The sequence below is a fragment of the Paramacrobiotus metropolitanus genome, unplaced genomic scaffold (genome assembly GCF_019649055.1).
Source record: "Paramacrobiotus metropolitanus isolate TYO unplaced genomic scaffold, Prichtersi_v1.0 Parri_scaffold0000003, whole genome shotgun sequence".
In the NCBI taxonomy this organism is placed as follows: domain Eukaryota; kingdom Metazoa; phylum Tardigrada; class Eutardigrada; order Parachela; family Macrobiotidae; genus Paramacrobiotus; species Paramacrobiotus metropolitanus.
This window is the reverse complement of record NW_026570223.1, coordinates 3,453,185-3,477,260: the sequence shown is the minus strand read 5'-3', so window position 1 is coordinate 3,477,260 and position 24,076 is coordinate 3,453,185. Positions and strand designations below refer to the sequence as shown.

Here is a 24,076-nt window from a genome sequence, read left to right as displayed (position 1 = left end):
CTGGTTTTGAAAAATTAACAAGCTTTCTAGTTTCTGCTATTTTGTGCTGCTGTACTAAATCAGCAATTGGATCTCTCGTTTCGAACATTTTACTTCTGAATAAACGGATTCCAAGTAAACGATTTGATAGTTTCGAAGGTTTTCGTCGTTTCCAGTTGAAAAAAACTGCTAGCAAAGATTGAGTAGTGAGCGCTCCCAATGCAGCGTCGAACGCTTACAAGCATTCTTTCGTTCAACAAAACAAAATACATAATTATTACAGCAAGTCAGCAACTCAATTCTCGATCATGATTACACCAAAAACCATAGTTTCGTATCAAAACGAGACAAATCGCTACACCGAGGCGTAAAAAATGCCTTAACTTTAATACCAAAACGTTCGCGGTGGTTTTCTTGTATCTACTATGCCCATTGCTTGCATAATATCTTCTTCGAAAGTCCGAGGAGCAGGAGTGAATGTGACTTCTTTTAAAGTTTTATCATCGGTATCCTTGGGATTTTCTAAAAAAAAAATTACCAACTCAGACATCCACGAACTTCAAAACTTATACGAAAAGTCTAACGAAACCAATTTTTCTCACCTTTATAGCTGCTTCTGGTTTTGTATTCGTAAGTCTCTTCAGCTTGTACCGGTAAAGGAATTATTCGCCCAGTACGTTTCGACACGCGTACTTTATCGCCCTCCTCTGTATATCTCCATTCCACCTGGGTAGCCGTACTACAGAACGTTAAAAAAATTACGATTCTTATTTTTGTGAAAGCGGTCATGTGAAAGCGGTCATAATTTAACCGATTCAGTTAAGTATTACCAATCAAATGATTTTAAATATTTAAGCAAACAGTTCATTCAATAGTTAAATAATATAAAAATAGACTTTGCTTTGAAGTTACTAAAAGCAGTGCTAGAGAGACGCTTGATTTAAATTTTTTTCCAGTATAGTATCATTAAACAATAAAATTACTTGTCTGTTGGATCAATCAATGCTACTTCGTGGACGACATCCAGCGGCATTTCTTTCCCGACGATCCGCGCCGGAACACCAGCGGCCTTCCCGACCTCTTCATATTTCTAAGTGGTGACCATAAAAGCAATGAAACAGCAACCATCATTCAGCACACAAACCAGAAAATTAGCACCACGCTTACAAGATTCTTTCCCCTGACAAAGCACCAGTTCCGTTCGCGAACAACCTGCACCACTTCAGCTCGTTTCCCCTTATCTTTACCAGCTAATATCTGGACCTAAAAAGTAACAAACAACTTATACAGCGCAGATACCCACAGAGTGCAGAAAAAAAGCAGTGGTTTCACCGATTTTAGAGTATCTCGAAAGTGTAAAAATATCAAACCAAAAGAAGATTAAAATAGGGTTCCATCGATAAAAACCACAGAATAATAAACAGACTAACGCGGCGCAAACGAAATGTTAGCCAGCAAGGCTGCAAGTGACTGCAAGTCGAAGCGACAAAAGAATCCAAATATTTTTACAATTAAATTCTTTCTGGTTATCTGCTTGTAATTTACCAAATCGCCACGGTAAATGCACCAATTTTTAAGAGGCGCATGGACTAATCTATCGCGATCCGCAATCCTGCTCGAAGGGTGATTTAGGTTCTTCTCCGAATTACTCCAAAAACGCTCTTCAGTGTATCGATAAGTGCTTCGCTCCCATTTTGGGTCTTGCTTAATGCCCTTCTCTTTCTTTAGGTAACCCTTAGGAAAATTTCGGTGATAACATAACCTTGCAATTGAAAGTCGCATGATGAACGTAAATCCAAAGACTCCAATCAGTCCAATGACAAAATAAATAAGTCTTTCAGTGGAATACACTGTTGGAGCAACGATTACGCAAACAACTTTTAATAATGCGATGGCATCCGAGCAATGTTCACGCTAGCGCGAATTCCGACGCAACAATAAACAAGAACCTGCTCGCAGAATTTAGATACTAAATGTGAAGTTGCTAGTTTCCTGGATCGCTAGAATCCTTTAATTCTGAAAGATGCTGAGGATCCCTGTTGCTCCGAAATAATGGCCCGAATATCCAAGACAGATCCAGATCGTAAACAGTTTCAGTTTTCACTTTCAGTTTTTTCTTTCAGTTCATTAACAAACGTGTCACTCAGTGGGAGTTGTGATCCCTGAAACTTCCACATACTGTACTTCTTCCGCTTTAAATAGAGTGTAAATTAGTAAATACTCTTCCTTTGGGATTTGTTAAGCCGCATAGCAAAATTTCACGTAACCGCCATGTCTGCAATTGCATGTTTTACAGTACTATGTAAACATCGCAGTTTCCTTGTCTTCTGGTGATGCCAGATTTCCGAATAATATTATTAATTTCATACAATTAAGTACATTCCACATTACATATCGTTCCGCTACTTCTTATGCCGTTACTTTTATACAGATTAAACCAAATCACCGTGATCTATACGCCGAAAATAAGTTAAGTAACCATCATGAGCAGAGATTAATCGTTTCGCTTATCAGTTTATGGGAGTCAGTGCCCGCGGGCAATGGACAGTGGATGTTCTATCACAGCATCAATTGATTTTAATTTTTTAATTTTATGCTGACAATAGGTGTTAGCAGTGTATTTTTTCAGAATAATTTGCTTCAGTAAAAAATTTAGCATACTACCGCCTCTTCCGGTATAACCCCTTGCAATCTCATCATTTTATCAATTCTAGCAAGACGTTTTTCTAATTTCTGTACTGCAGCCGCCCGTTCCGCTACCAGACTAGCAAATCGTATCTGAATGTTTTCGATCTTGGCCTCAACATTATCCAGCTTGTTTAAGAAGGCATTTTTCCGGCGTTCCGCTTGTTCAGCTGCCTCCGTGTCAAGAAGGTTGTCCTTGATCAGCAGTTGTTTACCCAGTTCTACCATTTTCTTTTGCCCTTCCGGATAGTCTCCCAGTGATTCCCACAAATCTTCTTTTGAAAGACAGAACAAATCAGAGTAGCCAATGCTGCGCACATTGGCGGTCCGTCGGTTGCCCGATTTGATGCCGGCAATATTCAGGATACTGATTTCACCAAACACGGAGCCCTCTCCTATGGTGGCGAAAACCGTTTCTCCATCATCGGACACTACCGACAAACAACCGCGCTTGACGATGTACAATTCCCGACCAATGTCACCTTTGCGACAGACGTAGTCACCCGGAAGGAAAACCTACATAAAATCGGTCACAGGTACGATAACATAGGTATATTATCAGACAAGTACGATTACAAGATTATTGAGTGCATATGTACAAAAATAATATAAGGTACGATAGTTAAGAGTTAAGACTAAACTAGTAACATTAAGGTTCATAATTTTTAGTACTCCGGCCTTTGGTGACCTTTTCGTATTTTTTGTATGTGCAGGGAAGCAAATCAAACTCTGGGTTCGCATTTATACATATTTTCAGCCGATTTCAGTTAATCATGAATCGAGGATTCTCTGTCATTCGTGTTGCAAAGCTGCACCAAGCATATATAAGCTGTTAGAAAATGGAAAGCGGACTTAGCGGAGATCGATAGAGGGTTGTCACCGTTTGTGTAAATAAATAAGGCGAGCTTGGGGAGCGCGGGAGTCGTTGTCAGCTGCGATATGTGAGCAGAATGCAAATACAATAGTGTACCTGCAGCTTGAGTTTCATAACGAGATCCATTAGTAATCCAGGTTCGACGCCTTGGAATATTCGTACTCGTTTCATAGTTTCCAGGTGGACTTGAATTGACAGTTCCGATTCCAGCTTGTCATGCAAACAGGTCAGAGTTTTTCTTTCGTCAACTGTTTCACGTGTGACCCATTGGTGCTCAAAGTGATTTCTGCAATTGTGCAGACCAAAAACTCACAATCAATAACCAATACAATAAATAACACAATAGATGACACTAAGATATAAAACAACGGCAAATATGAGATAATAGATGTACAGTCACAAAAAACTGTTGAATTATGTGACGACCATAAAACCCGGCTTAACTATTGTAGTTTGCATGATTAAGGGTTATGTTAATTATGCACTTACATTATTCGTTTTCTTAACGCTTCGCCAATCTGCAAGACAGAAAGATCAGTGAAGACTACGAGTTACATTAAATATAATTAGATAGTGTGAATATGTGAGACATAGTTTTGAATTGCTTATTATACATATATATATAGAAAAATATCAGGGCATGATATGGTATAACAACTTGCATTGCGCATCTCCATATACGCCTTAACACTGGTTATGTTGGTGCGGAACTCCATCCCATGAATATCCTGATTGATAATCGTTCTGGATACGTTTCCGAGTATTTGGGAAAACAACATTACGGATACCAATAAACTCCCCACCATGAAGAGTAACTCTCCTGGATATTGCGGTTGCTCTACTATACCGATCATGGTCAACGTGTGTCTGCAATAATTGACAATTCCGTTATCATTTTCACCGTCAGTAGTTAGTGTTGACATTAACTTAGCATGAGACAAACAAAATTACTATGTTAATATACTTACAGTGATCTATAGAAGCAGATGATGTATTTCGTCAACAACTACAAAAGCGACTCGGTAATATAGGTTATTATGTGTTCGGAAACAGAGAAGCGAAACATAAATAATTTTGTTATAATTAATTAACTTAAAACGGTTACGTACAATGCGTCTCTGTCCGAATTACTTTTAGAAGTGCGATCAAAACCAGCATATTCTCTAAACTTATCTACCGGATCTTTTGCGTGTCCATCCCCTGTGTTCATGCTTATATGATCCAGTTTTTTTCCATTTTCTCCTGGATAGACCCATTCATCGGAATCCAACCCTGATAGAGATATGATTGTAAACAGCTAAACAATTGTATTTGTGTCACAAATTTGCACTATTTCGCAATCGAGAATTTACTATAATAATATAGTCAAACGAAGTCAAACTATTAATATGGTACGTAGTACTTGCTGTACTAGAATAATTACAATAATATAATTATTATTATTATTAAACACATATGTACGATTTTGCAGTAGTTCGGCACCCATTTCATACTAATTGTATACCGAAAGCGAAAAAGAGAACATCATAACCTTTTCCTACCTGCTCGCGCTGATATCAGATAAAAGAAACATGCATTCCAGTGAATGAGAACGAGGAAATTGGATAGCTGAAACAAAAACGTGGTAAAATTTGTTTGAGAATGATTCACTATTGCGAGCACCCGATTAGACGTGCCAAAAATGCAGAAGAATACGTTATATTTATGGAATCGCTAATTACGAAATTTTATAAACCACGGTCCAGTCTGCGCTTATTGTTGGTATATTAGGAATTTAGGTGTGCATTTTAGCTGTGAAGAAGTTTGTCCTTATTTGCACTTTTTATTATTGCCTATTAATGATGGCTGTGCAATATGAAAAGTGTCCATAGTGTTTTTCTTAAAAAATCGGAAAATTTGTTAATTATATTTTCTGTTCTATTGTTTAAGTCACTTATATAAAGTTGGGCTTTAGCGAAATTTTTAGGAAGAACACCTTGCATAAACACTTTATGTGTGTACTTACTAAGATAAACAATCTGTACCAGCTTCCTGCATTCAGCCGGCTCTCTGTCAACCTGGTGAATTCTATAATTCTTCCGTATTTCAGGACCCGGTTTAGCCTGATGATAGTATATGGGACATTTACTCCAACCCAAATAAATGCTATATCGGTCGGGATCAGACTGATAAGGTCAAATTTTCCTAGCCATGATTTCAACCAGTGCCGCATGAGTTTACGCGGTTGGCGGATGTATATTCCGTCAGATTCCTTCAGATAACTTGTTAACATGCGTACAAAAATATCCACAAAGTATATCAGATCTGCCAAGTAGTCGGCCGTCAGGAAATAAGGAAGGTACGTCGCATCATCCAGTTCGTCAAAGACAGAACGAGGAATAATGACCAGGATATTATAGAAAATGGCGACAAATACAACAAACGACCATCGGTAATATAGTATGCTTTCAGGATCAAGCATCCATTCTGGGCGAAACCTGAAGAACCAAAAATCTTATAAAGTCCACATATTCGGTTAAGTCATCTACCGTCTTACGCTCCAGCTTAGAACAAACACACAAAGGTTGTGTATAACTACGGATTCTGGATTTGATTTCAGTAAAATGTAACGTACGATCGCGAGTTTAGAGTTGCATAAAATCGTAAGTATGACTGTATGAGCATAACTTTACCATTAGTAACTTTCCCTGGGGTGCGTATAACTACCCGTGCTATTCGCCCGAAAGTAGCTCGGCAGCCATGTGTGCAACCTCATACGGTTTCATGAAACTAATATAACTGACCATAAAATTAGTACAGTGCGAATACGTATATATGCAGATATGATTTTATGATTAACCGACTTGATATCTCATGCTAAAATGTGGTTTTAGACATTTAGTACGCTGCCAGTGATAAATCCATTTGCGTTTTCACATCTCACGCAATCGGAAATTACCTGTTTTTGTTTCATATCATTCAGAGTTTGCCGTTTTTTGCTGAGTCAGCGGCTTTTAAAATTTTTTTTTAACCATACCGTAAGATTGTCAATACGAAATTGAAACAGTTAGCGGGGCCATCGACTGGAATGGTTACATTATACTGCATTCTAGACATTTCCTAACGACACTACAGTATAAGACATTTACCTGAAACACCAGATTTGCATGGGATCCTTCAACAAATCATCTGGATCAAACGGTTTTGGCGCATGGTTGACGAGCATAGCATTAGTCGACAGCGTACTGATCACGTACGACATCCGGCGCCCCATTTTTTCTAGTTTGTATTGCGGCAGTTTTCGATTACCTTAAAATGTTTAACCAAACTCAATACAGTTCTCAAAGTTGCCGACAAAGATTAATTTGATACGATTTTCGTAAAAAATTTATAGCTCCATAGCAAAGGTCATCACGAAAGTCTTGGAATATACATGCCATGCATAGAATTAGAGGGTTTTTTTGTAGACTTCCGTCGAAAACAGGTAAAAAATGTAAGGTAATGCGAAAAGCACAGTAATGGCCGGTTGGAAGACAGCGTCATAAAAAAGAGCCGTTAGTGTCCTTAGCATGTCCTTGGCATCATAGTGACTTTCGGAAAACTGATACAAACTAATTTTAAACGCCTACGCGGGCACAGAAGTTTAATACATCAGTTTTCACTTAAGGATGTCAGTCAGCTGAAAGAGAAGCCAGACTTGCAACTGCTAAAAACCACCTGTCGTCCAAACAAATCATGCATGCTGCAAAGTATATACAGGTACGTGCGTTCAGGGATGCGAAAGTAATACTTTGTCCCATGGTTGGGAAGGGAGTTGGGAATGGAGACTCCGATTTCACTTGTCGGCTGGTCTGCGCCGAGAAGGGTTTCAATTTCAACTCTGAACACTGGCTTAGATGATTGTCGGCTTTTAAGTTAACTGATTACCATCGCTTTGGACGTTTACCGATGTTTTCACTGGATTACAGCGTTCAAAAAGGAGTCTAATATTCAACGTTCAGGATTTGCTTAACACGCAGCTCAGGGAATTATCTCAATAAAATTTGACAGATTAATGCCCCTATGCACACAATTTCCGAAGTGCTTATAAAGTAACATTGTTAGAGGCATATTGCCCGGCTTATAACCAATTATTACAGTCTAAAATAAGACCCGTTTCTCTAAAATATTTCCTAACCTTAATCGTAAGTTTACAGTATGCCCTATGGGTGGCCGCTTGACTGACTGCCCGTCGATTTTTGTTCTTTTCGTACGAGTACCCGTACCTACATTCCACAAATAGCTGATATTTGTTTTGTTGTTTTGGGGATGGTTAGTTTTAGGACCAAGATGGAAAGCAGTGAGCGTTGTAATTTCAGGTCACATTGGCAGCAGCACAAAGATTTGACACTGAAAGGATTAAGTTAAAACACGGAACTACAATTGCAGAAAAATCTGCGCGAGAATGCCGGTGCTAAAAGATTAAATTTATCGGGTAGCGGGTTCTATTGTAAATAGCTCGTGGGATGTATGAAATGGGCTGACCGCTAGAAAGCTTCCTAACACGCTTGAAATTCTTGAATTTATATTTGGGTTGGCCGGAATTCTACCCTCGGCAGCTATGGCCTCGAAACCTTCTCCCTGTGACACTAACCAGCAAATCCTGCTAAGAATGTGCAAACAAGATGCGTTTATAATAAAAAACTTGGAAGCGCTTCACTTTTACTAAGCACGGCGCTTGTTTATGTTTTAGCTATTCGTGCATCGGTGCATGCTGCTCGAAAACCGAAGATCTTGCCAAGAACTGATCGAAGCAGTACTCGTACTCGTAGTCCGTAAAGACAACACCGTATGGACTGGGAACAACACCCATCCTGTCGCGTCTTGCGCCATAGCCCGGCATTCTACGGGATGGGTGAATGTTTTTCAAAATGGCAAGACTAAGCCAACATAAAATTCTGTCGAATAGGTTCAGCCATTTGTCATTCGCTTGCCCATTAGTTGTTGCATGAAAATTACTTCTAAAAAGTAAATTAAACCGACTTTCGAAACTTTATCATTGCAACTCGCTTCTTATCGAAATGAGTTCATGTACTCCAATGCAAATACTGATGTCCCACTGGTACTTTAAAGCAGATGGTCGCCATTAAGGCATTAATGCAGACTACGGCAACAACAGCGACGCGTAATGATTTAGCTTTATTTGGGCGTTGGGTGAAGGAAGACACTAGCACCGGAACACGGGTCAGCGGCGCAACCGGCCCGTTGTCCTTGCTAAAAAACAACCCCCCAATCCTCGCAAAAGATGGTGGGCGGGAGGGGAGAGCACATGTCAATCCTCTTGTTCCATGTAAGTCAACCTTACTTCAGCACAACAACAACTGAAATGTACTAAACGCAAATGTGCAAGCGCTATGCCACATCGTCAATCAGAGATGCATTACTCCTCCAATACATAGGAATGTATACATGTATCCCAACGACACATTCTAAAGGCTTTTCTCGGCTGGACACTGGTCAACCAAGTCGTCCAGCCTTTGCTCACACGTACTCGTATATTTTGAAAAAACGCGTGAACTACGGAATCTTGACTGAATACTGCTATACAGATTTGCATGGCTATAAAAGTCAGCGGCAACAATTCCCCATCAATAAGCAACATATGAATCATAGTAATATCGGTACATCGATTTAGACGTTTACTCAGATGGAAAACGTATGGATCACAATCACCCTTAAATCAGTGTTTTTTGTCTTGAAAAGACAAAATTTGTCCTGGAATTATTCTGTCGTAACCCGGCAAAAATATCTAGGTAAAAATACTGCTTTTTTCTCTTGAAACTCTTTGCGTCTGTCTCCTAAATTTCTGTACTTTGTATTGGAATACTAATTAGTTATTTGAAGACCCTTTTGTGTACGTAGCCATTTTTCGTATTTAATCAACAGGAATTTACTGACGGTTTAGATTCAGTAGTTGTTGGGGATGAGTGTATGGAAAAGTTTTCGACTGACAGAAATTATACCGGCAAGTTGGCAACGAACATGTCAGTAATCCCGCTTTGCATATCTTTTCTGAAAAATGCATTTTTCCTCCTCGGTGGACAACTGCCAGTTTCTATATGTCACCCAACCATCCACACCAATTTCGTTTGATAGCACTGAGCATCCAGTTCGATTGTCATGCAGTTAGAGAATACCGGTACATTGTGCGCAGTTTTTAGTACAACGATTCGCAATTGCTACTTCCCAAAACAAAGAAATAGGTATTAATTTGTAATAAGATACGTACTGCTGCACTGGCCAGGCGGTGTAAATAATTTTTTGCCTGAAAGAGTCAAGGATAGACACGGATGCTGTCAGTTTACATGCATCCCAATAAATACCATCAGTTAAATTCCTTGCCGCGTGCCGGATAATTAGTAGCATTGGAAAACAAAGGAAATCAAGAATTTCCGTGTTGGTGCAGCGCGGTATGAAGATTGCGCTCGACTGAAACATCAAGTTTTGTCGAACGCATTCACTAACAACTAACAAGTGCTGCACCCGCAATGGAACTGTATGATACACGCAGCCGTTGGGATGTCACTGTGTGAATCCTGATAAGAGACTTTTTTTGACTTCGGTGATGTACGCGTACGTGCCCCTTTGCTATGACATTGCGTTTTCAGCTATGAACCGTTGAATGTCTTCTGTTGATTGACCATAACGATTAATGAATATACAAGTAGAAACATGCCTAAATAATAAAATAAATGAATTACAACTTGCGCGGTGTTCTTTTATCTTTATGTATAATATGAACAATGTATATGTTGTTATATTATAGAGAGGTTTATTGTGTAGATGAATATAGATGAATTTAGCTTTACCACCGGCAAACTATCAGATAATCAAGCATTTCTGTTGGATTGATTGTGTTAGTTTGAAGTACTGCATACAAAAGCGGACCGTTTCAATGGATGCATAATTATAAGAAGTACAAAGTAGTACAATGTTCAGTAATTAACGTTATCGATTAGCATTTCGCGGCGCTAATGAAAATTTCATCTGCCTACTGTCGCACTTACAGTGTCTTATTACGTAATAATTATTACTTACAGTGCCTTGTTACAATTTACAAAGTAAAGTATACTCTGTAAATTTTAATAATTTAGCTGCTACAGAAATAAATCAGCTAGCGATATCGCTTTTATTGTGCGCACTCTGTCTCTCTCTCTCTCTCTCTGAGTCTGAAGGAGATTAATTTAAGTAATACTTAATTTGGCGCTACCATTGCTACCGGGAGTTTTTTTGAATGCAATAAAATATATTATAATTACATCTTGGCTGCTTCTGGCTAGCATGCAGGGAAAAAAATAAGGTGATTTGCGCTTATGCATAATTACAGTGTTAGCGCACATTCCGTAATCAATTACGGAGTACTACGCATAAAAAACAAGAATGCCCAATCTTTCAGGGTGTAATACAAATTTTTTTAGTAATAGGGTCGAAGTATCGCAATTGACTTAGCTTCTACGTATACACATTAACTCGTGCAAATGATGCTCGTACATCTTCAACAAGATTAATTAATCTTGTAAGTTTATGGGAAGCTGTAGAAGCTTAAGGTGAATTTGCTAGCTAAAATTATTTTAGTATTTTTCGAATGAAATTTGCCGAATCACGACAATATTCATGCTGAACGAGATAAAATTATAACTATCCAGGCGTTATCAGTCAGCGCTGAAAGCGATTTGCATGAACCGACATGCAAACCTGTGTATCGGATGCGGTTTTTTGTGAATCACTCATCCGAAACATATAAAACTGTCTTTCCATATAAATGTTATTAATAGGGTTTCACATATTCTTTGGGTTTTATGTTTAATTAACTGCATAATATTTTTGACAGGAGCGAGACTTTTTGTTGAGAAGTTCATTGTACCAGCAGAACAATTACAGTGTACTTAGTACATGCAATAGCTTGTGTGTAATGAATACAGTACAGCAATTCAGACGGGAATTATATTGACAGTGTGTCGTAAATTCCACAGCGTCATCTGACCGCTGGTAAACACCCACTCGAAGAGTACGGTTTTGTTACCTGCCATTTTTTAAATGTTTACCTGAACTGATGTAGCTTGTAAAAATGCATGAAGTTAAACTTTATGAAAATACTGTTTCTATTTTTTTGCAGTTTTTTTCTCTGTACACGAGCTTCTCTGTACACGAGCTTGCAGTCTGTTTCCAAGATTTCTTTGTGAGATGGTAGCTAGCTTAAGTCGACAATTTTCCCTGATTTGATATCGAAACTTTGCTCAGTCCGTATACGTCCCATATTTTAAAAGTTTGTGTTTTGCTTAAGAAGAGGTTCTACCGTGTCGGTTCACCAAAATTTTGATTTTCGAAAGTTTTCAGCTGCAATGAGCATGGTCTGGACTACCTTCAGACCAAAGTTAAGTTCAATTAGATTGTAACTTATAATGTTATTAATTTTTTGTGATAACTACTCCCATTGTTTTGGCGGACTGATGAACTTTCTGCTCTGCCGCCACCTGTGGTCAGAAGCGCGCAGCTGAATGAACACAACTGGCAATAGAACAGGTAGAGAAAGTGAGAAACAGTCGGGTGGCAAGCGGGATAGGAAACAGACCAAAATCTTGTGTGCCAAACGGGGACACGAAGAGATAACAAAGCCCGGGAAACAGGGTTCAGGGAGAACATATCTCGCGAACGCCAGCGGCCATTCACTGTGGCGGCACTGCAGGCGCAAAAGTGAGAGATTCCGCGAAAGTGTATAACAAAGAAAGTTCTTCGCTGAATCCTGAGCAATTTGATAAATTTAATTTGTAAAATCTATAACTAATTCAGGAAAGCTAATATAATTCTCAACTTTGATCAGTATGTGGAAAAAACACTTGCTAAAAACTTTGTGAAGCGTTTTTCTAAATTGCTGATTCTCAACTCCGTAGAAAAAAATATAAGTGTCTTCGGGTGTAAAAAAACGCAAATTTTAAACTCATTTTAAACTTTATCAACAAAAACTCTTCACAAAGTTTTTCCTATTCTAGTTCACGCTGCTTTGGCGTTGAAAGTAATTTTTTCATTATGGCTGCGTGCACGGGTAAACACGGGTTTTGGCTGCGTGCACGGGTGATATTTTTGGGTCCGCACGGGTGTTGGCTGCGTGCACGGAGTTTGGGAACGGGTTGCGGGCACGGGATTGCTAAACCGGCGTTGGCTGTGTGCACGGGAAATTATTTGAATTGTTTAATTTAAACTTAGTTGTAAATTTTAGTTATAAATTTTTTGATAATTACTACTTATGGAAACCTACTCACTTAACCCACAATTTCTTAACGAAAATACCTACCGCAAGTACTGGAAAATTTGCTGTACATAGCAAGTACAGAGTACTATGTTACGAGTTAATATCTATACTTGTTAGTGCAGTACCATGAAGTACTTACTCGTACTTGAAAGTCACCGTAAGAAGAGTGGAAGAAGTAAAAATCTCTGTAGTGTTTTTTTTCATGAAGATTTTTGTATTAAGGTAATGCCATTCCTGTGTAATATAGCCACGTTAGAATTTCGTAATACTGCCAAGGCTACTGCGTTCCTTTTGGGATGGATCCTGGAACGGCCACTTTTGAGCAGGGTCTGATGCGAAATTGCGGACACACTTGGTGACAGCTTATGAAGCATGCACTCGACACCATTCCCACTTGCATCAAGCCGCGTTGAAAACCTCTGAGTCGTAAAACAACGTATCTGTAACTATTTCTATGAGTAGATTATGATGGCTCAGAAAAATATGTCAAACCGGTCGAAAAACCTGTTGTGGTTGAATAAAACCTGGAAAATTATAAATGTTACGACTAAAATTCGAAATCATAAAAAATTGAAATAGCCGTGCACACAGCCAACACCCGTGTCCGAACTCCGTGCACGCTGCCACGCAGCCAAAACCCGTGTTTCCCCGTGCACGCAGCATCGACCTAATTTTTTTTAACAACATTGAAATTTTTTATAGAGGTTTTAAAATTTGTGTGGATTACGTCGGTTTTTTTCCCTTAAAATCTATTGACAATTTTTTTCATTCATTGACATGTGTAGTATGATCATTTTCCTTGTAATTGGGTGCGATGGTTTTGCCATCAACGCTTCGCGCATTGCGCAGAAACAGTTCTGCCGCTATGACAGTGAACACGGTAGAACCTCTAGTTAACCACAGACGAGTGTACCAATTCAAAGCGCTATTGCAGAGCATCAAAATGATATGCTTGTAAAAATGCATATACAATTGTAGTTCTAACTCTGTACACGAGCTTCGACAGGTCGACCAAAAAATTCACTGCAGTGTCATTAAACAGAAGTTAGTACAATTTTCGATTTTATTTGAGAATGGATCACAAAAAAGGCGGCTAATTCCGCTGAGCAATGATCATTTTCGAAGGTGCAGTAGTTCTTGTTAGCCAAGGTGTTCCAATAGTTTGATATTGACGAGAACGGTAGTGTTGGCTTCTATTCTGCATCATTATACTACAGCGAAGTGCGGCCTAAGAAACGACATGATTGTCCAAACAAACAAAGTGGTTATGCTGGAATACCGTAGATGAGATGCTAAACTTGACGATCTTTTCGGAGGACCTACAACATTCAACAATGTCATTTTACAGTACAATACTTTTTATGGGTACTGTGCTGTTATAATCAGTTGATTCACTGAAGGTCAAATAAGCATTCGGTTGACAAAACAGAAAGCACAAAACGACATTCAGCAGTTTCTCTATCAAGAAATTTACCTTTAACCCACACGTGCAAAAATTTATTAAAAATTTGCATAGGCAGCACAAAAAAAGCAAAAAATTTCATCCTTTACTTTAGGTTAGTAACAATAATACGAAGAGCGCCTTAATAAATACGTCCAAATTTGCAGTATTTACATAACTGTGTACGTATGTAGAAGTGCACCTACCAAGTACGGTACGTGATTTATAGTGTACAGAGAAGTGCACTAAACGCGATGAAATTATTAAGCTCACGTATTGTAATAAATATAGTACTAATAATAATTATTATGGTGTATGCATTTTTACTCTGTGTTTGATTAGACCAAGTAAAAGGTGACGTCCAGTTGTGGATGTTGTTATCCAATAACTCACGGTGGACATGCAGGGTGACGTTCCTGCCCAGTTTTGGGGAAGTTCCAATCTGACATTCATAAACTCCGGAGTCCGACAGTTTGACTTTGGTGATTGTCAAGGCCCAGTCTGAAGGTCCTTCGTTTTTGCTCAATGTTATTCTTTCATCTTCCGTCAACAATATATCGCCTACTGATAGTACATGGAAATGGCGATTGTTGTACTTGACCCACGACACCTGTCGTCGACAATAAATATATTCATTCGGTCAGCCAAAATATGTTACTGTACTAGTTTGATACAAGAGACAATTTTGATGTGCCAGCAAACAATTGTATACATATTAACAACATAAATCAATATCAACTAGCACAGTACTAATGTTTTATTACTTTAATATACTATACCATTTCTACATACGAGAACAACAGTTTAGGCCGCCCAAAAAATTAACCATGCATTAGCAGATACTACGTGGTATACAGTCTATCGTTAAGCGAAATTCCAGTTACAAAATCATGGCGCGCACGGTGCCTGGCACCTTCATTTGAAACTGGTAAATTTGTGCATCTTGTAACACTAGAAAGACCGGCTTTTATGTAAGTCTCTTACCATATTTTTTCCTTGATTTGATATCCTGCACGGCAGTTCAACTGGATTTCCTTTCTCAATCGTAAAGTTTGCTGGCAATCCCGGGTCAAACTGCGGCAACTTATGGTGTAGATTTAAGGTGGAATGTTTTGCGATGATTCTTTTGTTATGATGCTTTGCATCTGCAAATAAGTAAACAATCTTAATTAGGCTCACAGTTGCACTTGGCCGTGTACGAGGAAATACTCGGTAGTCGATCTGACTCGCTTTGTCCTATACGTGAGCATTATGCTGAATGGGGAATACTTTACAAAATGTAAATAAAATCGTAATCATACCAAAACTTGATAGAAATCATCCTAGACAAATGCGTGCATACTTGGTATTTCGTAAAGTACAATGTTCATATTGTACAATTTGTTTTTGTGTGATTGCTGATTTGTTACGCAGATGTTCCTGGCCACTATGTCACTACGGTATAGCAATACCATTTTTTGACGGCCAGATACAGTATATTTTCCAGTTTAAGTGTGCATATTTAAGTGCATTAAATTTCCATTTGCTTGTAAAAAGCACAAAAAATTGTCCTTTAAACATTCCATATTTTTTCCGGCCCATTAAACCAGTATCCTTTTCTTTGCAAGGCGTATGGTCCTTATTGATTTGACTTTTATACAATCTTAAAATTTGCAAACAAAATCGTTAAAACAATTGCACGAAGGTATAACTTCAGATGATGTACATTTATTCTAAGTAAGAGACTGTAAGTATGAAAATGATTAAACAAAGGATCTTACCTAAGCGTTAACTATTAACAGTGCATTTTGGGTCATAGTCAATTATCGCAAAACATTTTAGAAGATTTTCGCTGCAGATCATTTTAGTAGCGAATTCTTCTATGTCAGCACATGTTCTGCGGACATTGCATTGTGGTATTTGAAAAATATTTAATGTTTACGTTTCTTCTTAAATAGCATGCCACAGTCGTACGTTGATGTACGGAATATCAAATACTTGCTCGACCCGGTATTCGGGCATAATCGCGTGTTTATTTTTGTCACGCTAGTCAATATCCAACTAAATATGTTCCCGTCAGAACTACACACAACCGACAGACAACTAACGCTCAAAAGTCACAATCGACGGACTAAATAGATGGAAATTGTACAAAGTGTTCTTAAGCTGGTTATTTAATCACAACTAATGGCAGCCCCATCACTGGGACTTCCATAACTGTGCCCGTACTAGTGGCTCCCTTTCAACAAATTCATTTTCTAGCCGTTGCACAAATGCTGCATATGTATTACTTTGTAGTATCACATACGCTGTATCCATAAAACGGTGAGAATTTATGCTATAGTGCACAAATGGTTGCCGGGATGAGTGAAATGCGCAATATGCTCGGCATCATCGCTATGCATACGTATGCGCAACTCAATGTGGCGGCTTCCGGCTAGGCGAGGGGACAAAAAATCATGTGTGTTTCTTTGTACAAAGACCCAATATGTTCGTGCTCAGCTTATTGCCGTAATTTATCATGGGTACATGTTACTTGCATGAACGGTTTACCAAAGCCCAACAAATAAAAAGCGCAAAAGAACCAACTACGCCCTTTTCCCCTCGATCGTCAATCGAGCTCGTATCAGTTGAAAGACCAGCATTTGAACTAATAAATCAGATACGTAAGCAAACCCAATGCTCTTCTTTTTAATACACTACACGAGATCAACATCTCATTCATGTCTTATCTAATATTATCTTTCTTTAGCAAATATACTACGTAACGAGCTGACGAAATTACGACGTTCTGAGATATATTGCTAAAGTCGATAGCTAAAGGTCGAATATTCGTAGATCCCAAGATATGTATATGAAATTAACACGTGTGTACTTTGCACAGAGTTAAAAAAAGGTGCACCAGCAGATTTTTGAATTTACAACATCGTCGTTACTGGAGATTTTTCATTTATACTCGTACTACAGTTTCAATAGCCTCATAGTACGCTGCTTCCGCTGGTGTGTCTTTTCTGATAATTTCCAAGGACTGTTATTCGCGGATATATATGATTGTATCGAATAACATTTAATTTGTCCAAACTACAGATTTTGTGGAATGGAATTTAAAGCAAATTCATGCTTCAGGCTGAACATTATAGGCAATCCTTTTTTGTGCAGAATGCTTACAGGTAGCTAGCCGCATCATCGAATATTGAAAGTGTATCATTCTACCGGATGTGATTGATTAACACCCGATTGCAGCACGTTGTGTTGGGCTTGCAGAATGATTCTAATGATGCTTATGATCTTTGAGGAAAAGGAAATATGATTAGTTTACTTGCAGGAACTATATGGCCATCGAGGAGGAAAATTGGGTTACAATAAGGTGCACAGGAGCAACATGATCATGACTGCACAGTTAATCAATTAATCAATAACAGGTTAATATTTAACCGCTAGCCGAGGCAGCAGATTAAAAATGGTCGACTGCCAGTTTCCACTTTATTGCGCAATTTTACTGGAGTGTCATATACTGTAACCTTAGCGTCACTCGTGTTCACATTTCATGTCAAATAATACACAGATTTATGACGTAAAAAATGTGATGTCTGATTGTTTACCTCCGGTGCATCCCACTATCGGTACTCGTATAAAAGATGTGAGAAGTCATTTTTGCGCATGGATTTGTTTTGGTGTATATGAATACATTAAAAATTTTACTTGCCTTATTAAAACTCGCTCTTTCAAGGAATTAAAGTTAGTTCCGATTTCACATACATTTTTTTTAATTCATCCACACAAATGCTCAATCAGTAATAAACCAAGATTCATCGTTTCGCGACTATTATGCTAACACACTTGTGGTATAGTAGTATTCGTACATCAGCATGAAAATGTTTTCGCAGAAGGAACAAATAATGCGAGCTACGGGAATTAACACTAAGTAATAAAAACTGTTTCGTATGGTAGCCGCATTAATCAAGCAATCTGGCTGCGATATTCTTCCCTGCTCCTTCTTACGGACAACAGAAAAAGCTGTTGGCCGAACTCCGCGATTTTAAGGAAGGCGAACATCAATATTAAAGGATGTCTCATAAGTTATTTATTCTACATCTTGACAAGAAAAATGGGGATAAGAGGCGTAAAGCAGACATTGCCTGCCTTATATATGTCTCCTATGCGCTTAAATTCAGCCCAGATCGATGGCTCCTTTTGCATCGGCCATCTACCGAACAATTGTAAATGCGCTTCTCCCGCGTGCCGACCACTGCACGGGATTTAAGGAGCATTAATTCAGGGAAAACTTTGACTATATCAATAGTTCTTAACCAGTACAACCGCACTTTGTCTCTGTATAAGCCAAAGATCTCCCGACAATGCCATATGATGACCAACCTGTCAAAACGATGAGATTTCACCATCGCCGTTGAACTGTCAGTGACACGAAGTCAAAATGGATTTAACAAAATCGTTTGACAATCAATATTATGTATGTAGAGTGTAATGTGTGCTAGTAATGTTGTTGATATCTGTCACAATATATCCACTCTGTTTGGTTGTTAATAAAACAATTTCCTGGATATTCCGTATTAAGTGGTTGGGAAAATGGACGCGAAATACAGTGTATATCGATATCAAACGTTCCATATATGAAATATTTGTTGCACTTCATTGAATGCTAGCAAATGGTAGACTGGTTTCCTGTTACCTGATTAATATAAAAAAATTTAATGCTATGCTATCCTTAATTATGCAATTATGACCCGGGTGATTAACTATTGGCTGTCGTCTACAAACTCAGTGCTATATTAATGTTAAAGTGGAGAGATAATATAAGTAGTTTACATATGTATAATTGATCTCGTATTACGCTTTTTAAGCCTGGGTTTGCGTTTTCACACGGAGCAGTATTATGGCTTGAAGTTTAGCAGTACTTTTTCGGCGTCTCAGTGGTAAAGACAGGAAGTTTGAATTAAGCAGAACTTAATCAGGCTGTTGTTTCCCGTGGAGTAGAACATTTGCCTTCCCCTCTAAAGGGAAAACACTCTAAATGGCCCAGAGCTCAGGAAAGACATGGATTTTAAAAGTGTGGTTGCCGGCTGTTAAAGTCAGCAGATATAAGAATAGGGATGGATGAACATTTAACTGCCTTGGTGAATAATGATTGCTTGTGGTGGGAGCCACAGCATGCGGTGGGTATCAGCGCCCGGTTTTTGGTCCAGATGGCTCACCCCCCATCTCATTCACTACCGCCGTGCCAACATCCACCCCCAGGCGCAGGAACAACTTTTTCTTATAAAGCGATGAAACACAATCAAATTACAATATACATACCCAATTCCCCCTAGTGCAGCGCGGCGCCGGCACGGTGCTATTCTCTGATTTTTGCACAGCAACTTGTCCTAGTCCGGCAAATAGTGTGCGCGGCCTACGTCGTGTTAATCGAAACTCAAACTGCCAAGTACAATTTCAGTGCAATTTACACTGGAAGCAGTGATTTACTTTACTTATATATATAGTAGACTGCGAATCTGATATATGTTAGCTAAATTGAAAACCCTGCCGACGAGCCACGAACGGAAAGAGAACGTCAATATTAAAGGAACGCTGAATCTCATAGATTTATCCCCGCCAATACATGCACGTAACCGGATGAGCCTGGCTTAGCGGTCAGGAATGGAAACTGCCAGTAGAGCATTTCGGCTATAGGATTGTATGTCCGAGAAAACTGAGCTTAATGTCGGCTTTTATGGTCATTTCCGGACAGAAAAAGTGTAAACCACAAAACTTATTTGACTTCATGCACCCCACTCAGTATGTGCACAACAAACTGGAATAATACTATTTTGTATACCAGTACAAACTTTTAAATTTAGAAATTTCGATTGCGATATATTCGCATCACGATAGGCATCCAACTGTGAGTAAAAATGGCATTGGCCTCTTTAGTGGAGATCTTTCCTCAGTTTTTGCAAGTGGTTGCAGAAAACGGGAAACGCTGGTTAAAAAGGGCCTATTTTTTTATATTAAATAAAACCACCATCAACCTTATGCTCCCTATAACTGCGTCATCATACTTCGTGACTTCGTCAGGCTGATTGGACTGTTTATATCAATTAAACTTTAGAAATTATTTTGTTTATAGCAGTCTCAACCTAATTTTTGCTAAACATGTTGAGTGTGACAGAAGAACATGCTTCCGTTGTTCCTGCAAAAGCAGAATGTTCATACTTTTGTAACAAAAAAGACATAATTGGAGCGGCGTGCCTTGACACGCCGCTCAGGAATAACTGCTTTGCAGAATACGCAAATTCTGCAGGTAAACTAACTCATACGGTTGCTCATATTTGCCGGTGACTTCAAAATATAACCTAAAAATGTACGTAAATTTACGTAATTTACGTTAAATTTACGTATTATGTTCGCACTGCATGTATATTTGATATTCTACAGCATTCACATAATGCAAAGCCAAAACGATTAAGAAAAAAATTATTGCATGTTGACTTTACGAGGACATGCATAAAGGTGACATCGGCTGGATGCATAACTGCCTCGTAGTTATTGGTATACGTAGGCAGGTACATATATCTATACATGCGTGAAACAATTTAATTACGGTAATAAACTGTTGAGTTCGATAATGGTAGGCATGGAATGTAGAAAAAACGTCTGCAATTGTAACGGGATAGATTGTGTAAAGTGCTTACCACAAGGGAACATGGTGAAGGATAATAAGCTGGGAATAATCAATAACTTCCAATAGGCAGTCAAAGTGGACATCAAAGTTGCGGCAGGTGGGAAGTTATCCTTAAGGTGGTATATGAGCCGCATCTTCGCCGGGCTGGAAATGTTGCCGTCGTTGGGTATATAATTTCTTGGCAGTCCTAAAGTGTTGTGTATTGGCCGGAAATAATGATACACAGAAGCCGGCAAAAATGGGCTGACTGTTGTGATTGTGGAAATTATGGAGGGTTCAGGGGAGAAACGATACCCAGGCGATGTGACACCTTATCCTCAGTGTGCCATTTAACAATATGTCCTTTAACCGTACATGTACAAAGGCCCGAGATCAGTATTTACCAATTCCCGGCGAACACCGAGTGTATATACACGTTAAGTGTATCCAGAGGCAGCGCCCCGGCTGGCTGCAGCACGACACCGATCGGGGCAGTGCAGCAGCAGCCTTAAAGAAGCATCTGAGTGGAAATAATGACTGTTTTCTTGTCGGCACAAATATGGATTAAAATCTTATCCCCAGTGCGTTTCCTGTAGCACTGTGTGATAAGACGGGGAAATATGTTGCGTGCGCCGATAAGCTAAGGCTAAGCAAGCGCGGCGGCGCGGCATATATATGTATAAAATCGAATGGAATTTTAATAGTCCATTGGAATCAGTCTATCGACAACATATTGTATTAACTAGCCACGTCTCATGGGGATCATCTCATATCCGATCCAGTCGTATCCTGCGCATCCCGTAATTAATTACGCCTGTGTCAGATCAGAAATCTATCAGAGCCTCTAAACTTGACAGCAGTGCCCGCGCCGCACACACTCGCTGGGATTTCGGCAGACCGAATTCCTCGGTGCAGACCGGGAAAACTCTGTGTGTTGGCCGTATTTGTAGCAGCTCGGCCACTAAGGGATCAAATTAGGTATTATTCGATGGTTAACCAAATCTCGCACGTTTAGCAGAAAAACAGCAGCATCAGTAACCGCGACCAGCGGCAAAGAAACGACAGCCGAAACACTGACCGTGCCTCTGTGTGTGCGTATTGCGAACTTGTGCTTTCCATTCAGCGCCGCAGTTCATTCATTACCGATCAAATAATCGTTGAAGAGTATCTCTGCTGCTTCCTCTCATCCCGCCTGTACTAGTCCCATTTTCTTTCTTCCGCCAAAAGCCATTTACTGATTGGTCATCGTGTTCATCGATGGCTTCTGTGGACCAGTAGTCATATGCATTATTTAATGGAACCAGAAAACCAATGCGGCATCCAACCGGTTTTTATTTTGTTTCTCCTGTTGCAAAATATTAACATTTAAAATCCAAGTATGGAGTACTTAATGAAAAATATTATTTAGCTAAAAATATAGTTAGTTTTTGTTAAAAGCGCAACACTTAAAAATAAAACGAATTAAATAAAATAGATCAGTTTATAAAAATTAATTTATTTCTTCTAAATTAATCAGCCAAAGTTAATAGTGGTTTCGTAATCGATCAGCATTGTCGTTTTGGACGCAGTTTCTGTTTCTTATTGAATAAGGGGCTACTACATACATACTTATTAAAGCTGATAAATTGTTGGTAGGATGCTCATTAATGTTAGTAAAACTCTCGGAAGAAACAAATCTACTATAGAATAAAAAAAATAACGAAAAATTGCCGATTGCCGTTTACGAGCGAAATCTGTTTGTAATTTTGGATCTCTACATACTGCAGTACATAGTACAGCACGCGTGGACACACTTTGTTAAGTTTGAAGAGCCACACGTAAGCGGTTGTGGTCGCTATATAATATGTGCAAGAGCGCAGGAGCTATCGTAAAAGTATCGAACAGTAGCAATTGTACATACCCTCAACAAATTGTCTTTTTAAACTGAAATGTAAACTATCCATATTTGCTAGTGCAATGACCATTTGTACGGTTTGCTGAATTACAACACCGAGAAGACCCTTCGATTATCGGACGCTTTGTAGGTCATTGGGACCGCACTTACGAACGCAGCTTAACGCAGTTAACCAGCGATACAAGAACTTCATCCCGTTTATTACAGACTTTGGCAATTTATACAAAGCTCTGCACTTTCGTCGATTGAAAACGGTTATGGAACGTTGTAATTTTATCTAAATTTAAGTAATTGTCGACATTCGTTAAGATTTGAATGCGCATAAAATAAATCTTGCCCTTGCGAGCACTGAATAGTGTTGCCATCCCACCAGATGACGTTAGGCAGTTGTATGCGTGTACAGGAAATCGTGTCATCCGTGCTCATGCATTTTTGATGTATTAATTAACTCGGATTGTGTAACCAAATGTGGGAATATTAACCGGCTTGTAGTTAGATAAACCAGGTGCGGCATGTGAAAACATATTTGAAAAGCGCGCTCTTAAATATGCACAAGTTAATCATAAAATGGTGAGGATTAAGAGGCTGTTCCGGCATTTGTTCTATATGCGGCGTCCTGCTTCTCCAAGCTTAAGTCCTGTAATCCCGTCCCGGATCTCCCTCAGCCCGGTCATTTTGTTATTAACCACAAACTGTAATACCTAAATGCATGTTTCACAATAGCAAATAGTTAGAAAGGTGTAAATACAGCATAAAAACACGATTCACAGAAAAGGTCACAACGGATTATATACCTCCACTGACAGCGGTACAAAACAGTATTCCGGGAGAAAAACGGGACATAAATATGGTGCTTCAACCTTGTTCATTGCCATATACATGTAAGAAATATGAATTGAAATTTGTGTAGTTTTTCAGCTTTTCCGAGATCGCTGGAAATTATTAGTTATAATATATGTAGTAATAATCTGACCTTACGGTAGCTTAAGGTATTAAAAAGTCATACAAAAATACAGTAAAGACGGGCAAGCATCATGAAACAAAACAGACCAGCAATGCAGGTACCGAAGCAATAATGACGAAAAACTGTGTTCAATAGCAATACCTAAAAAATATTAATATAAGGCTTATTTTCTTGGCATAATGATATCTCGTTACGTACCCGGCTAATTACTGCAAAGAACGTGTTGCCTCGGATGTATTTGACCGTACAAAAATTTAAATGGTTCAGAAATTTTAGCTTTTATTTGCGTGCGCACGCACTAAACTTATTTTACCGCGTGCTCGGGAGCCAT

The 24,076-nt window shown here is 38.9% G+C and overlaps 3 protein-coding genes across 6 annotated transcripts; all 3 read right to left on the bottom strand.

The window, feature by feature from the left end:
• Positions 1-122: 122 nt before the first annotated feature.
• LOC129595865 (probable 39S ribosomal protein L24, mitochondrial) lies at positions 123-2,172 on the bottom strand. The gene is made up of 5 exons (XM_055492999.1): positions 1,525-2,172; positions 1,147-1,242; positions 963-1,069; positions 582-718; positions 123-501 (listed from the first exon to the last, which is right to left on the bottom strand). The coding sequence occupies exons 1-5, from the start codon at positions 1,759-1,761 to the stop codon at positions 365-367; spliced, it is 714 nt and encodes a 237-aa protein (XP_055348974.1). The 5' UTR covers positions 1,762-2,172; the 3' UTR covers positions 123-364.
• A 382-nt stretch (positions 2,173-2,554) lies between these two features.
• On the bottom strand, positions 2,555-7,394 carry LOC129594893 (cyclic nucleotide-gated cation channel alpha-3-like). Of its 3 annotated transcripts, none has more exons than XM_055491755.1 (9): positions 6,667-7,394; positions 5,544-6,015; positions 5,080-5,146; positions 4,716-4,810; positions 4,507-4,544; positions 4,201-4,405; positions 4,028-4,056; positions 3,635-3,824; positions 2,555-3,180 (listed from the first exon to the last, which is right to left on the bottom strand). In XM_055491755.1, the coding sequence occupies exons 1-9, from the start codon at positions 6,789-6,791 to the stop codon at positions 2,632-2,634; spliced, it is 1,770 nt and encodes a 589-aa protein (XP_055347730.1). In that variant the 5' UTR covers positions 6,792-7,394; the 3' UTR covers positions 2,555-2,631. The 3 variants fall into 3 exon arrangements, with proteins under 3 accessions (XP_055347730.1, XP_055347738.1, XP_055347745.1); XM_055491763.1 differs by lacking the exon at positions 6,667-7,394 and adding an exon at positions 6,211-6,349; XM_055491770.1 differs by lacking the exon at positions 6,667-7,394 and adding an exon at positions 6,075-6,150.
• A 6,332-nt stretch (positions 7,395-13,726) lies between these two features.
• LOC129597248 (uncharacterized) lies at positions 13,727-21,941 on the bottom strand. 2 transcript variants are annotated; one of them, XM_055494732.1, is made up of 4 exons: positions 20,919-21,941; positions 15,232-15,392; positions 14,575-14,857; positions 13,727-14,125 (listed from the first exon to the last, which is right to left on the bottom strand). In XM_055494732.1, the coding sequence occupies exons 1-4, from the start codon at positions 21,040-21,042 to the stop codon at positions 14,013-14,015; spliced, it is 681 nt and encodes a 226-aa protein (XP_055350707.1). In that variant the 5' UTR covers positions 21,043-21,941; the 3' UTR covers positions 13,727-14,012. The 2 variants fall into 2 exon arrangements, with proteins under 2 accessions (XP_055350707.1, XP_055350715.1); XM_055494740.1 differs by having other exon boundaries at positions 14,641-14,857.
• Between the last annotated feature and the right edge of the window lie 2,135 nt (positions 21,942-24,076).

What these genes read in the sequence shown, in the direction of transcription:
- LOC129595865 (XM_055492999.1), bottom strand. Translation starts at nt 1,761, where the DNA reads ATGCGACTTTCAATTGCAAGGTTATGTTATCACCGAAATTTTCCTAAG. An exon ending in TTGTCAGGGGAAAGAATCTT is followed by an intron (nt 1,070 to 1,146) that starts GTAAGCGTGGTG and finishes GTCACCACTTAG; the next exon opens with AAATATGAAGAGGTCGGGAA. An exon ending in TTGATTGATCCAACAGACAA is followed by an intron (nt 719 to 962) that starts GTAATTTTATTG and finishes AACGTTCTGTAG; the next exon opens with TACGGCTACCCAGGTGGAAT.
- LOC129594893 (XM_055491755.1), bottom strand. Translation starts at nt 6,791, where the DNA reads ATGGGGCGCCGGATGTCGTACGTGATCAGTACGCTGTCGACTAATGCT. An exon ending in ATGCAAATCTGGTGTTTCAG is followed by an intron (nt 6,016 to 6,666) that starts GTAAATGTCTTA and finishes TTGGTTCTTCAG; the next exon opens with GTTTCGCCCAGAATGGATGC. An exon ending in ATCTGCTTCTATAGATCACT is followed by an intron (nt 4,406 to 4,506) that starts GTAAGTATATTA and finishes CAATTATTGCAG; the next exon opens with ACACACGTTGACCATGATCG.
- LOC129597248 (XM_055494732.1), bottom strand. Translation starts at nt 21,042, where the DNA reads ATGCGGCTCATATACCACCTTAAGGATAACTTCCCACCTGCCGCAACT. An exon ending in CTTCACCATGTTCCCTTGTG is followed by an intron (nt 15,393 to 20,918) that starts GTAAGCACTTTA and finishes ACTTATTTGCAG; the next exon opens with ATGCAAAGCATCATAACAAA. An exon ending in CAAATCAAGGAAAAAATATG is followed by an intron (nt 14,858 to 15,231) that starts GTAAGAGACTTA and finishes TGTCGACGACAG; the next exon opens with GTGTCGTGGGTCAAGTACAA.